This window comes from Fulmarus glacialis, unplaced genomic scaffold (genome assembly GCF_000690835.1).
Source record: "Fulmarus glacialis isolate BGI_N327 unplaced genomic scaffold, ASM69083v1 scaffold5405, whole genome shotgun sequence".
Lineage (NCBI taxonomy): Eukaryota > Metazoa > Chordata > Aves > Procellariiformes > Procellariidae > Fulmarus > Fulmarus glacialis.
This window is the reverse complement of record NW_009213502.1, coordinates 3,320-18,355: the sequence shown is the minus strand read 5'-3', so window position 1 is coordinate 18,355 and position 15,036 is coordinate 3,320. Positions and strand designations below refer to the sequence as shown.

Genomic DNA, 15,036 nt, shown 5'->3' with positions numbered 1-15,036 from the left:
ATTATGTTCTCTGGCAATAGTCTTTGGCTACATGATAATACAAGCCAAAAGGTTCTCTAGCTGTTGAATTACTTGGACCTGGCTTACAGCATACTGTCACAAATGCTTGTGCCAGTCCAAGGGATGTTGCAGTGGGCGAGTAAGAAAGAAGAAAGAGCCAATTTTGTGCTGATGGCAAGGCGCAATTTTGGCATTTTCACTGTCTACGTTGGAACATCGTTACTCAAAGTGATAGCTGCAATAATTCAGTCTTTTCATCTCCCTGGGACAATGAACTCTCTAGAAGATCAACTTCAAGTTTTTTATAGTTTTGAAGGTTGATGCTGTAAGAAGTAATAAAAAGGTTTCCTCTAGTAGTTAGGCGAGATCCAAGTTAGATTTTTGGGTACTGTTTATTTTTTCTCCTATTGGAATGATTTGTGGCAGCTGGTGATCTTGAATGAATCACTCAACTTTATTTCCAGTTGTATTGGTAATGTTTCAGTTACATCAAAACCATTATCATTGTCAAAGTTGTTTTAAAGGTTAGAGAACCTGGGAAGGTTGTAAATATTAAATATAAATATATGTTAGGAATAAAAATATAATGGTGTCCAGAACCACAATGTTTAAATATCTTTTGGTTTTAGATCTTGAAATGTATTAGCCAGCTGGAACTAGCACAACTAATAGGAACTGGAGTGAAAACTCGGTATTTATCTGGCTCTGGGCGTGAAAAGGAAGGAAGCATTAAAGGCTATGCATATGGAGGGGAAGAGTTTATGGGCCTGGGATTAGGTAAGATTAATAATCTTGGACTTCACAAGATGCATATATAAGTAAGTATGATGGCTAAGTAAGCTCAATGTTATAAGATATTAAAATATATTTACTTGCTTCCAGGGGAAGCTATATTGGATTAATGAAACTTAAAAAAATGGAACCGTATATTTCAAGATGTATTAGTAATTACCAAATATGTTTTAACTTTGTAATTGGGTTAAGCTATTTAACAAAACTCTTCCAGATTTATTTGCTGGAACATGTTGTTGTCAAAACTGTTTTACCCTACTTACTAAGTCATGGTTTTGTTACCAGTATTATCGGTTCTTTCTTTTTATGCTCTGTTTTTAATAGTAAAAACATAAGCCATTTATCTTTAGGAACTAACAGATGTTTCAATGATTGATAATCGGTTTTCCAAAGGAATTTCTTATCTCTGCATGTTGGGCTTGCTGTTCCAGTTCCTATTGTTCCTGCATTATGTGCAAGAAACAAACCTTAGATTTTAAACTGTAAATTAGAGGGACAAGGCAAGTTGCCTTAATCTTTGGAAAACCATCAAGGAAACCTTTTAATTTGAAAATACTCTGGAGTTGATGCTATACACGACAATGACGCTGAATGTAACAGAACTGTGCCCAGCATTAACTACTTGTATCTGACTTAGAGTTAATATTTTAAAATAATGTTCTATCATTTCCAGTTTTTATTAACAGCATTACATCATCTTAACTTAATAAACATGATAGTCAAAACACAATGCCCTAAGGGAAAAAAAACATACTACTTACTGGATGTTTCATTTTGTAATAATCTGGCGTAGATCTGACAAAGGCACCATCTGCTCCATGTAAATTATGAGCTAATTGGAAGCAGTAGTCACTTGTCTTTGTCTACTTGTATAAAGTTGGGGTTAATATAAAGTCACAATTTCGTGATGCTAAATACTGGTTTTTAATGGTTTTTATTGCAGGTAACCTCGTTGGAAGTGGAGCTGATAAACGGCATATGGCGAGCATTCAAGAGTCTGTGGGAGAGACCAGTTCACAGAGTGTAGTGGTAGCAGTAGACAGGTACTGAGAATATAATCTCTTTCTGGGGAAAACGTGAGTTGAAGTTACTGACCATCCTCACTTTATTTGCAGACTCTGACAGGGACTTTTGTTCTTGAAGCCTGTTTCTTTTGTGAGAAAGATGCTGATACTTAGATACTTTCTCTGGACCCAATAAGTATACCTCTTTAGGCATGTAATATTCATAAAAGAAAGACTGTCATTAAATAGCAGTATAATTAATGTAGTGTATTGTGAGAAGGGGCACTGTGTGTATGCATGTGTTTTTATGCCTTTTCTTTTGGAGTAAGCCAGTGAAGACCAGAATTAGGCTGGTATTACAGTATTTAGCTATTTTTGTTGTACAAATCTGTCTGATAATTGTTTAACTTTTGTGTGTGTATTCAGTGTATTTGGGTTTCTTTTTTTTCTTTCTTTTTTTCTTTGATTTAACCTGAACAGGACAGGTATCCAAAATGAATAAATGCTTTTATTCTATTAAATCATGCAATTTTCTTTGGTTTTGTGAACTTCAGTATTTCAGCATTTCTTTAGTTGCCATTCTTCAGCTCTTTATTCATTAGTCACTACATTCTTATCCCAGTCATTATCTTTCTCATTTGTCCTTCTGAAGTGTTGTCTAAAGATATGCTTCATAAACCATGTGTTGGAAGGGGACTTATTTATAATTATTGAAACTGTTGGGCAAGTCTGTAGAATCATTCCGACTTGTGGTATTTATTGTAACATAAATGTGTCCATTACCATATCAAAGTCTAAAAGATTTGGGAACATTCTCCACTTATCAGTGTTCTGTATGAACCACAATCAGTGGTCTGAAGTCCTCTCAAGACGCTGAACAACTGAAGGGGAAGAAGGGACAATGGTGCATCATAGTCTTTCTGCTATCTGTTTTGACGGCCACAACTTTAAGTATTCTTGAACCATGTAAAGATCAAGCAGGTGGCTGGCATCCAGCAACAAAGTCTTGCAACAAAGCTTTCTTAATGTCTCTTTATTCTCCCTATGAAATTTAACATACTGTCACCTAAATGAGTGTTCCAGCACTACTTGTCCTGGGTAAAAATGTGAGCCTGTGCCAGTTTCCTGCAATGGGGAAGGAGCATAGTAGGCTGTAACTTGCAGCAGGGAAGAGAATGCTTAGACTAGAAGAAGGACATGAACTGCTGTCAAGGAGTAAGAATAAAACAGTTGCAGAGTTCATGGCGTGGAGGTCTGCTGTAAAGTACCTCCAGGAGACGTGCTGACATTTGCCTACAGCACTAAGATGTGATTGACTCTTGTGGATGCGTGGCTAAAACTGCATCTCATTTATTTGTTCCATAGGATATTTACAGGATCAACTAGGCTGGATGGAAATGCAATAGGTATGTATGCTGACCATTTGGTGGGTTATAGGAGCTCTTGCAATGTAACATTCTGAACTTACAGTAGTGTGTTTTAATGTTCAGTTGACTTTGTCCGATGGCTGTGTGCTGTTTCCATGGATGAGCTGGCTTCCCCACACCATCCACGCATGTTCAGCCTGCAGAAGATAGTGGAGATATCGTATTACAACATGAATCGTATTAGGCTGCAGTGGTCAAGGATTTGGCACGTGATTGGAGATCACTTCAATAAGGTATTTTTAAAAATCAAGTTACAGAACATACATGAATAGCAGGACTTCTTTAATCAGCTTTTTCCTTTTATGTTCTTAGTGGTGTAGGTTGTGATATTTAAAAAAACAAACAAACAAAACCAAACCAAAAAACTAAGATTTGTTAAAAGTGCCTAAAGAAAACATCTATTTAAAACTCTGAAGTATAGAAATAGAAATGGAAATGTTTATGGGAATGATCTTTAATCACTTCATTATATGATTTTTGTATTTGTAATTTTTCTTTATGCCATTGTCTTATTTTTCTGATCAAATGCCAAGTTAGTTTTCCTCTAAAATATATACAGATGATCCTGGAACAACCAAGTTATTTTCCTTAGGAAACTGGACCATGTTTGGGTGGGTTTTTTTTAACCTAAGATTTTTTTTTTGGTGCCTAGCTGGCTATTATAGTTCTGCACTTGTTGCATACAAAACCCATGAGTCTGTTTAGTTGGATCAAATGACTGAGAAAGCCCTCTCCGAAAGTAACCCTCTATCTTCTAAATATCTGAAAACTAGTGATTTTTAGTGGACTGACATGAAACTTGAATGATGAATTTGTTACTCATATATGTTAGCTGCTAACTGTTTGAAATTATACTTTTTTCCTAGGTTGGATGTAACCCTAATGAAGATGTTGCCATCTTCGCAGTAGACTCATTAAGGCAGCTGTCAATGAAATTTCTTGAGAAGGGAGAGTTAGCCAACTTCCGCTTCCAGAAAGACTTCCTAAGGCCTTTTGAGCATATTATGAAGAAAAACAGGTGTGATTCACTGAAATTTCTGTTAGCTTGCTTTAGTCCTACTTAAAGATGTTACTTGGTGTGGGTTAGATTGTCGTGTAAATGGAAGTGGCACAGTTACTTTGTGCCAATGTAAAATTGTGCCACTTACGAAAGCCTTACTTTCCATTTTTTTTTAAGATCTCCAACTATTCGGGACATGGTAATACGCTGTATTGCTCAGATGGTGAACTCTCAAGCTGGTAATATTCGTTCAGGCTGGAAGAATATTTTTGCAGTCTTTCATCAAGCAGCGTCAGACCATGATGGGAATATTGTGGAGCTGGCCTTTCAAACTACAGCACACATAGTTAGTAAGTAATGCTTGACAGATGCAAGTACCCAAATTAGCTTAGCTGCTATGATTCTGGTTTAAAAGGCCCATCTGAATAAGACTTTTGTATTTCCAGGTAAATAAACACAAGATCTTGCAGCCAGACTGCTTAAACTCTGCAGCTAGGTCTTGCCTGTTAAGTCTCCTGATTGCTATGGACAGGAAAAACTAGATTCAGATATCCTGCTATAGAACTTTGGAAGTTTGGAATAGATTAAATAAGATTCATCTGTCACAATAAGTTGTTTTGGATTAAGGAACACATTTCACAAACTTCATGCTGATTCAGTATTATATGGTGGGGATCATAAAGCTTGTGACGCTGATATGTGACTGCTTCCAGAGTTTAGTTCATACAGCCTACCTGCTCTAAAAGTATATTTGAACAACATACTGCTGCCACTTTCAAAGGAAGACAACCAATTCAAATATGCTTGAAATGGACCTTCAGTATTGATTGTAGCTTTCTTAAATGTCCTGAAACTGCCCTCTTTCCCATTAAATAGCATGGGGAAAAAGAGCTATGGACAGTATTAATAAATGCAAATAGTAACAAAACTTTTTTTGCTAACTTGAATTGCATAGGTCTTGGGAGTTGTAGTTTGTTCAAAAGCTTGTATGTGTTGGATTTGTTTTGTATTTAATCTGTTCCTTAAGTCTGAAATCTAACTGCTTTTTCCTCTCTTGCTACAGAATATGAATAATTACAGGCTTACATAATTTAGGTAAATTTAGGTAACTTCATTCACAGCAGGGAAGCTAACATCAAGCTTTACTCCTATTATTTCTCAAAATATTTTAAGAGCTTTGGGTTGCATATGCTGTGGGAGGAAACTGAACCGTGTAAGAAGCCATGAAATAATCCTAGATTATAAAATTGGTAATTATCCAACCTGAGAAAATGTGATGCTGACAAATTTGGGTGGTGGGGTGAGATGGGGAAGAATACAAGGAAAGACAGAGAACCCTATTTAATCTAGAAGATCTGGCCCTTTCATGTTTGTCCATTCGGTAGTGGTATACCATGGCTGACATCTGTAGATCAATGCCAGTTTATCTATAAATTTCAGTATCAGTAAATTTTAAAAAATGTATTTGTTTGTTCTTCACAGCAAATATTTTTCAACAGCACTTTCCAGCAGCAATTGACTCATTTCAGGATGCAGTAAAATGTCTTTCTGAATTTGCCTGTAATGTTGCATTTCCGGACACCAGCATGGAAGCTATTAGACTTATTCGGTATTGTGCAAAATACGTTTCTGAAAGGCCACAGGTATTTTCTTTTAATTTTTACCCTTGTGTATTCTTACACTATCTTCCGCTATTAAACTGAGACTAATCTTGTAACTAAGAAAGAGTTTTCAGACTCAAACTTCAGTCTCCCAGCAGCAAGTGTTTGTATTAAAAGCTTATGCAGAATTAGGAGTCATTTTGGTATTATGTAAGCAGTAAACTAGGACTAATTAAAAAAAATTAAGTCTCATCAGTCCAAATTGGAAATAACTGAATGAAATAGTCCTTTTTTTTTTATAGCGTTAGGATGACCTGGAAAACAATACTTCCTGTTCTATCACCCTAATTATATCTAGTTAAATTGGTTACAAACATGCATATTTTTCTACACCGGTCTATTGTGTGAATACTTAATATAATAACCACTTTGCTGAGAAGAGCCTGGAGTTAGATTGCAGTTGCATGTTACCATTGCAAGATGCACGTGCTGTGTCCAATATGCTAGAAAAGTGTAGAATTGATTTATGCCAAACTTAGATTTCCTTATTACCTATATTTATATCGTTGTTGCCTGTCACTGTTAAACTTGCTTCCTAAAGTCCAAACCTCTGCAACTTGTAAAGCCTTTAGCAGGACTTAAGTAAAATGGATTTAAGTATTTATTTTCCATTTTTTTTCCCAGTGTTTTCACAAATAGATATGTCTCAGATTTATACTTATATTTTACAGGATTTGAGTGTTATGGTAGAAACTAAGATAAGTTTTCAAGTCTGTCTGTGCCACTAGAAGTATCTAAATCTGCCAGAATTAAAGATGTTTTTTGACTTTTTTTTTAATCTTTTTCTTCCTGCCCATCTCCAAGGTATTAAGAGAATACACAAGTGATGACATGAATGTTGCTCCTGGGGACAGAGTATGGGTCAGAGGATGGTTTCCCATTTTATTTGAACTTTCTTGTATCATCAATCGTTGCAAATTAGATGTTCGAACAAGGTAATAATGCTTTTCTTTTCTTTTTTTATTCAGTTAGTGAAGAGATCACAGGTACGCATTTTAACATCTTTTCCTTTATTTGTTTGGGTTTGTTTATAGAGGCTTAACAGTGATGTTTGAAATAATGAAGAGTTATGGCCATACCTTTGAAAAGCACTGGTGGCAAGATCTGTTCAGAATTGTGTTTCGGATTTTTGACAACATGAAACTCCCTGAACAACAAACAGAGGTAAAACCAAAAAAACCCAAGAAGCAAGCAAATGTTAGAGTTGTTTTTTAAGAACTAAAACAATCAAGGCAGCAGTTTGTATTGTTTGTCTTCTCAGTGTATTCTCACCCCATACTGCCCCAAACATAATGATACGTTGTTGTATTCTGCTGTATTCTGTGGTATGTATGAAACTTGTCATAGTATCTAGTGACCTGTCTGTCTGAATATTTTCAAGGAGAATATTCACAGTTTGTTGTGAAAATGTATAGTTTTCTGAACAGTAATTCATGTGGCCAACTAAATGCTTCTGACAAGACATCTATAGTAGTGAGGCTTTTTAGTTTTATCTAAATTCTACTCCTTTCCTCAGAGCTATGTCCTTTGTTGAATAGCCATCGATAAGCCAAGTGATATCATCATAGAAGGACTCACATAAAAACAAAGACTTTTCATTTTTTCTCATAGAAATCTGAATGGATGACCACTACATGCAACCATGCACTTTATGCAATCTGTGATGTATTTACGCAATTTTATGAAGCTTTAAACGAGATCCTTCTTCCTGACATACTTGCACAGTTACACTGGTGTGTAAAACAAGGTAGCTTATTTACTTGTATCTTCTGATTAATGTATTTTTTAAATGCTCATTACTTAACAAGGGGAAAGTTAACTGAATTTTGGAAGAATAAAACTACCATTAGGACAATGTTATGTAATAGATGGATGCAGTATCTTAAATATTTGAGCATCATTCTATTTAATCAGTTAGGCAGCTCTTCTGTTAATGTGTTTATAACGTGTTTATGGTGCTATTGTGACAGAGCAAAAGCTTTTAAAGAGTTGTTAATCTTCTGCCAACAACCTTTCTCCATTTGGCTAAATGGATAAAATATCTCATTTATTTACAGAGAGAGAGAGAGAGAGATACACACATATATCCATTCTGATTTTTTTCTTTTTTTTTCCCTTTCCCCCCTTTCTCTCAACCGTCTAATACTTTTAGATACAACTTTCTAAAGAATGTGTTTTCTTGTGGGCTCCAACTCTTATGCCTGAAATCCTGCTTATTGCTGGCATGGAATGTTGGGGGACTACCTCGCAGGAAATAATAAGTTTCTAATTGGTGCTTTTCCTTCCCTTGTCTTGCTGTATGCTTCCTTTCTGCTTCTTTCCTGTCCTTTGTCTTCCCTGTTTGGATTTCAATCTCATGAAGTCTGTTTTTAAACACCATTTTTTTTTAATTCAGTGCTAAGCTTGATATTATTGTAATATACTTTATAAGTAGGCTTTAAGCTAAGATACCTTGCATTTCACAATATTGGTAAAAATGTTTAATGGAGCAGTAATAGAGAATGCTTAAGTTTTTATTGATATTGTAGAAGTTGATAAATATGGAACATTTCTTTCATAGATAATGAGCAGTTGGCTCGATCAGGTACAAACTGCCTAGAAAACCTGGTAATACTAAACGGACAGAAATTCAGCCCTGAAGTCTGGGGCCAGACATGCAATTGTATGCTAGATATCTTCAAAACTACTATTCCTCATGTGTAAGTTCATAAACTTAATTCTCATACTAATACCCAATTCCAGTGCAACAATATTTACCTTTTTTTTTTTTAACTTTGTGAAGCTTGCTGACATGGAGGCCTGCGGGAATGGAGGAAGATTCAGCTGAAAAACACTTGGTAAAAGTTAATTCAGTGCAACAAACTAACTTGAAGGGTTGTGTGTTAGGTTAGCTTTCAAAATATTTTATTGTAGTAAATACACTTGACAGCAAGTACTGGAATGGACATTAGCTTGTATTTGGTGTCATTGTAAAATAAGATATAAAGAATAGATGCAGGAAGCCTTTGCATCTAAGATTAGAGAAGTCATCTGAAAACTGATAGCTGGTTGGTAGTTAGTGTTTTGGATTGCTAGAATTCTTCTGCGTTCTCTTCTAGGATTTAGACCTAGATCACCAGTCTTTAAGCAGCATGGATAAAAATGCTTCAGAAAGAGGACAAAGTCAATTTTCAAATCCAACAGATGAGAGCTGGAAAGGTGGTCCTTATACAAGTAAGGAAAACATGCAAGTTCATTTAATAAACTTTTATAGCCACTCTTAGTCCACTTCTGTAGTTCTGTAGAGAAAGTTTTTGGGCACTTAAACTTGGGGTACATATTCACAACTTGTGTTTCTGGCTTACAGAGAAATTTTCTGTTTATGAGATAATTCACAGCATCACTAAATATCAAAATGCTAATGGTAATGTAGTGTTTTGCTAGCTTGTTGTAAGTGAATTGTCATGTTTGCTTCTGAAACTTGTGTTACTCCATTTCGTTAGACCAGAAACTATTTGCTGGCCTCCTTATAAAATGTGTGGTACAGCTGGAATTGATACAGACCATTGATAATATAGTGTTCTATCCAGCAACAAGCAAGAAGGAAGATGCTGAGCATATGGCTGCAGCTCAGGTACAATCAGACTTATTTATAATCTTGTTGTGGCAGTAGAGTACCATTCTTTTTATTATCAATATAATGTGTTATCATTGTTTCTATAATAAACGCATGCTCATCAAGAATGGGTTTTTGTTTGGTTTTGGGGTGAGCATTCCTTGTTGTTGTTTAACCTGAGTATCTTCATTTAGTCACAGTTGAGGCTTTGCGCAGCCTCTAGGTGTTTACACAGGAGGAGATGCAGAAGTTGAACTTTAGCAAGGTTAATGGTCAAGATTTAACTCATTACCTGCCTCGGAGAGGTCCTTGTCCCTGAAAATTCTGATTCTAGGGAATAGTGCAAGGTAGCTCTTGCTTGACTATGTTAATAAAGCCCTAGGCTAGAAGTTTGGGCTAGTGCATTCAGGTAGTGTTTTAGGGATGGTATAGTTACATTCCTAATGAAATTAGCTAAAAATATTGACCAATTTTAATGAAACTTGACATTAGCCAAAAATGGGGAATTTCTACACTGCAACATTTAAACTTGCACTATATTTGGGGTTCATTTGGATGCTTTTCAGAATTCAACAGACCTACTCAGTCAACTCCTAGGGGAGAGGAAATGTTCTATATTGATTGCTATGACTTTCTTATGCCTTGATAAGGGAGGTTCTTCCCTTGTTCTTGATTTTTTTTTTTCTTTTTTCTTATCAATAACTAGGATAGATCATAACTTCTCTCTTTTAAAACATCCTACTGAAAAGAATCATAGAATCATTTAGATTGGAAAAGACCTTTAAGATCATCAAGTCCAACTGTTAATGTAGCACTGCCAAGTCCACCATTAAACCATGTCCCTAAGCACCACATCTACATGTCTTTTAAATACCTCCAGGGATGGTGACTCAACCGCCTTCCCTGGGCAGCCTGTTCCAATGCTTGACAACCCTTTCGGTGAAGAAATTTTTCCTAATATCCAACCTAAACCTCCCCTGGCGCAACTTGAGACCATTTCCTCTCATCCTATCGCTTGTTACTTGGCAGAAGAGACCAACCCCCACCTCGCTACAACCTCCTTTCAGGTAGTTGTAGAGAGCGATGAGGTCTCCCCTCAGCTTCCTTTTCTCCAGGCTAAACAGCCCCAATTCCCTCAGCCGCTCCTCATAACAGTTGTGCTTTAGACCCTTCATCAGCTTCGTTGCCCTTCTCTGGACATGCTCCAGCACCTCAGTGTCCCTGTAGTGAGGGTCCCAAAACTGAACACAGTATTCGAGGTGCGGCCTCACCAGGGCCCAGTACAGGGGCACGATCAGAGTACAACTCTGATATTTGACAGGACCATTCTGCTGTGTTGTACTGCACTAATATTTCTACTAATATTTCACTTGTACCTAAAAATGGAATCTGGAGTTAGTGGTATATAGTCTGTGAAGTATCAAAGTCTCTTAAGCTTATTTAAAAAGAATGTTATTGACACTCCTCTCTCTCCATCCCTCTCCCTGTTGTCCCTGCCCCCTCCCCACTCCCCCTTAGCGGGATGCATTGGATGCAGATATCCACATTGACACAGAAGACCAAGGAATGTATAAATACATGTCTTCACATCACCTCTTTAAGTTACTAGACTGTCTGCAAGAGTCTCATTCATTTTCAAAAGCGTTTAATTCAAATTATGAACAGCGAACTGTGTTATGGAGAGCAGGTGAGGCTTTTATTTTTAGTTTGATAAAAATACTGAGCTTCATTTATAGCTTTAGCTATCGAGATACAAAAGTATACCATTGCAATAATCTCTACAGTTAATCTGGCAGTCTTGCATGCTTTTATTACTTGTCTCCTTCCTGATAACTTGAGAGGAATTCTGTTTGCTAAATTATCTGCTTTTTTGATTACAGTAGAGCTACACAGTTGGTACTACACAGTTGGTACTAACTGTAGTTAAATATCTTTATAAATAGATTAGATCTCAGTCAGAATCAAGGAGGAGGAAATATTATCTGGATAAGAAATCATTACTGTTCACTAGTGGAGGTATTGTTGATAAACTTTACCTCTTGGCTAGTAACTACAAATGTGAATGTTCCCTCTCTCGTTATGTGTAACTGATTTCTAGGGTTCAAGGGTAAATCAAAACCCAATCTTTTAAAACAAGAGACCAGCAGCTTGGCTTGTTGCTTGAGAATACTCTTTCGAATGTATGTGGATGAAAACCGCCGAGACTCGTGGGATGCTATACAACAACGACTGCTTAGGTAAGAGTATCAGCTTGGTTCTGGTGTGTTCTGTTTTCAGCCAGTATGGTGCATCCCTGGATACAAATGTTCTGTTTTAACTTGTTGAGCAGAGCGTGCAGAGTATTTGAAGATACAGAGGGAGAGAGAGAGAGAGAGATGACCATTCTTTATTAAAAGTTAATTTAGCAATAAGGAAGCAATCTACTTGGAATAAATGAAGAACCTTCCTGCCTGACATAAGCTTTTCTTTACAAAAGTGGTGGTGTATGAATACTTCTCACATCTGAGTACATAATAATATTTAGAGGTATAATAGGATACAGTAATCTAAACAGAGTGCAGTATAAACTGCTGTATATCTGAAACTTAAGTAAACATAGAAAATTATACTAAATAAATATAAAAAGGTATTATGTTCCCCTTTTTTTGAAAAGTGAGTTGTTGGTACATAAAAGTTCAGAGTACTAATCTCTGATCAAATGTAAAGAACTCTTAAACTTGCTATTGGTATTAATGCAGTGGATTTCAGTAGCATTTTGATTTGTCAGCATCTACGGACATATTAATCTTTTTGGTGTGTAAAAGAGGAGGTTCTGTTCCCTCTTTAATTAAAATAGTGCCCCAAAGAAGCCATAGTAAGTGGTACAGTTTGTACCTTGTGTTGACAGGACCAAAAATTTATTAATACAATAGTAATCCCTCTTTAATCCATGATGCTGAGCTCTGCAGATCTTCATTAAAACAGTCTAGATTTGGAGAGAGAAATCTTTCATGATGCTGTTGCCTAAGCTGCCCTAATATAAGGATCAGGAAATAATGTTTGCAGCTTGAAGGTGACAACACTTTAATTACAGAATGTTTATGAGGAAAATCAGACTTTCCCACCTCTGACTCCATGGTTCTTTGTTGACAACTTGAAAACTATTTCAGTTCAGTTATCTGTAACAACTACTGTAACAGAAAAATCATCAAGACACATTTGTGTAATTAAAGTTGTCGCGTGTGATTGAAAACTTTCCCATGGAAAAGCATCTTACTTGAAAACAAAATACACTATGAGAGGACAAACAGTGCATATTATAAACACTTTTTCTAGGTTTTCTTTATGGTTTGTCTGAACTGTGTCATCTCTTTAGTGTATGCAGTGAAGCCCTGGCATATTTTATTACCGTGAACTCAGAAAGTCACAGAGAAGCTTGGACCAATCTATTGCTGTTGCTTTTAACAAAAACACTGAAAATCAGTGATGAAAAGGTAAGAACAGGCTGGAAGTCATGTCTGTTTGCTCTCAGGTATTTTTTCATTTCTGCTTCTGTTGAATTTAGTCTTTATTACCTGTATTGCAAGGTGGCTAGTTCACTTATTCACATATTCTCCTTGAAATACAGCAATTGTTACATCTCCATTTTTTTGCAAGCATTCCACGTGTAAAAATCAGACTGCATCCATGAAATTCACAGTTGTATAGAAATATTGATAGAATTACTGCAGATCTTTCATATAAAAGCGCAACGAGTGTGCAATAAAGGATGGGCTTGTGCTGTATTACAGCTGCACAGAATGGTAGAGTTAAATTTCACTACTGTAAAATTGGAATTCTGGTTCCTTGACAGTGATAGCAAAAAAATAATTTTCAGGATCTCGGCCCTCTTCAGGAAAAGGTGAATGTAAATATTCAGTACATCAGGACATGCAGAGAAGCTTCTGGAAGTTGCTTACTTTTTTTTTTCCCCTCAACTTTCCAATACTGTTGAACTTCATCTTGTTTTAAAGTGTGGTATTTTTTCCTGGTGTATTTTTTTGTCCTGTATTGCAAAGTGTGTCATTTCACTTCACTCTTGTGTAGTCTGCAATGTTGTATTGCAATTTACCAATATTTTAAGAAATTCATAGTAATGGTGACTTGGCTTACCATTTAGTAGCAATTCAGTGATGTCCCTGTGGTTATGGTGTGTTGTGAGAATAATCTTAACTCTTTGTAGGTAAAATGGCGAGGTGGCTGTTCCTTAGTACACAATCCCAGTATCTTTTTATTATAAAAGTTCTGTGGTGAAAGTGTTCCATCAACTTTCCCTTAACTAATACTGAGCATTATTAGGAAAGGAATAAAGGACAAAATGTATTTCTTGTTGTGTAAATTCATGACAAATTTGCATCTTGAATAAGGAAAAGGGTTGAGAGAGTGTAACAGGAATAAGGGATATGGACTGGTTCCCATATATGGAACTGTATGTAGTTCAGACTTTTACTCAGTTATATTTTATCTGGAAAAGAAGTAAAAATGAGAGGTGCATAAAGTCATCATTAGCATGGATAGAGGGAAAGGACTGCTAATTCTTATACTGGAAGAGATGGTGAATGAGAGTTTTGGAGATGGCAAGTCACTGGAGAGGAAAAAAAACCCAAACAAACACATAATGGAGATACTTCTTCACATGCTGGTTCAGCTGTGGAAGGCTTTGTTAGGTATTGTGGATGATATTTTAAAGAGGCTGGAGAAGCAACTGGACAAATTCACATCAGAGGGGGCGTTTCTACAAGTAGTCCCTGATACCACCTCTAGCCTGAGAAATCCCTGAGGCACAAAATAGTCTGACTCTATTTTAGGGAAGTAATGCCAAATGAATGAATGCTCTGCGTATGGTTTCCTGTAGGCATCTGCTAAAGCTGCTGTGGAAAACAGGTACTGGTCTTGATGGTCCTTTGGCCATCCAGGGGGGGCCTTTCATTGCGTGAGACCTTGTGTTTTATCAAGTTGGTGTACTCATGAATGTGGAAAAACTGCACTTTCCTATAGTAATAGAGAATAACATTCTTTTTTCGTATCTTCTTTGATAGTTTAGGGCACATGCTTCAACATATTATCCATACTTGTGTGAAATCATGCAATTTGACCTGATTCCTGAGCTTCGAGCTGTGCTACGGAAGTTCTTCCTACGTATAGGTGTTGTGTTCAAAATCTGCATAACAGAGGAGCAGATACGGACAACTGGGATGAGCTTACCTTCATGGTAGCCCTAAGTAGGGTTGGTTACTTCTGCTTGTACATAAAGCTATGTTCCAGATACGGATTAAAGTGGATGGGGAAAAATGGGACCCTGGTGTATCAACACAGCAACAAGTTACTCTTACCACAATGGCATTTGGGGAGGAGGAAAAAAAATCCTGTTCTGTCCATCCTACAAAACTATCAGCAGTTTTATTTAAATTATTGCTTACAGAATTAATACAGTAGATGTAAAGTCTCTTTGTTTCAATGCTAGTCATCCTTATGATCAAGTCTGTCTCTTCTGGTCTTTTATCAGTTGTTCAGTCTTGCATCCCAGCTAAATCTGATA

General features: G+C 36.5%; 1 protein-coding gene across 1 annotated transcript in view; it reads left to right on the top strand.

The window, feature by feature from the left end:
• The window catches only part of ARFGEF2 (ADP-ribosylation factor guanine nucleotide-exchange factor 2 (brefeldin A-inhibited)), a gene marked incomplete at its 5' end in the record, with an annotated part of 29,216 nt that extends 14,503 nt beyond the window's left edge, over window positions 1-14,713 (top strand). The window contains 18 exons of the mRNA XM_009578204.1: window positions 630-777; window positions 1,736-1,835; window positions 3,162-3,202; window positions 3,287-3,456; window positions 4,090-4,241; window positions 4,401-4,573; window positions 5,706-5,866; window positions 6,689-6,819; window positions 6,919-7,048; window positions 7,496-7,631; window positions 8,445-8,583; window positions 8,667-8,721; window positions 8,983-9,097; window positions 9,367-9,497; window positions 10,998-11,166; window positions 11,578-11,716; window positions 12,835-12,952; window positions 14,537-14,713. Coding sequence (XP_009576499.1) covers window positions 630-777; window positions 1,736-1,835; window positions 3,162-3,202; window positions 3,287-3,456; window positions 4,090-4,241; window positions 4,401-4,573; window positions 5,706-5,866; window positions 6,689-6,819; window positions 6,919-7,048; window positions 7,496-7,631; window positions 8,445-8,583; window positions 8,667-8,721; window positions 8,983-9,097; window positions 9,367-9,497; window positions 10,998-11,166; window positions 11,578-11,716; window positions 12,835-12,952; window positions 14,537-14,713 — 2,385 coding nt within the window. The remainder of the gene's footprint in view (window positions 1-629; window positions 778-1,735; window positions 1,836-3,161; window positions 3,203-3,286; window positions 3,457-4,089; window positions 4,242-4,400; window positions 4,574-5,705; window positions 5,867-6,688; window positions 6,820-6,918; window positions 7,049-7,495; window positions 7,632-8,444; window positions 8,584-8,666; window positions 8,722-8,982; window positions 9,098-9,366; window positions 9,498-10,997; window positions 11,167-11,577; window positions 11,717-12,834; window positions 12,953-14,536) is intronic.
• Between the last annotated feature and the right edge of the window lie 323 nt (window positions 14,714-15,036).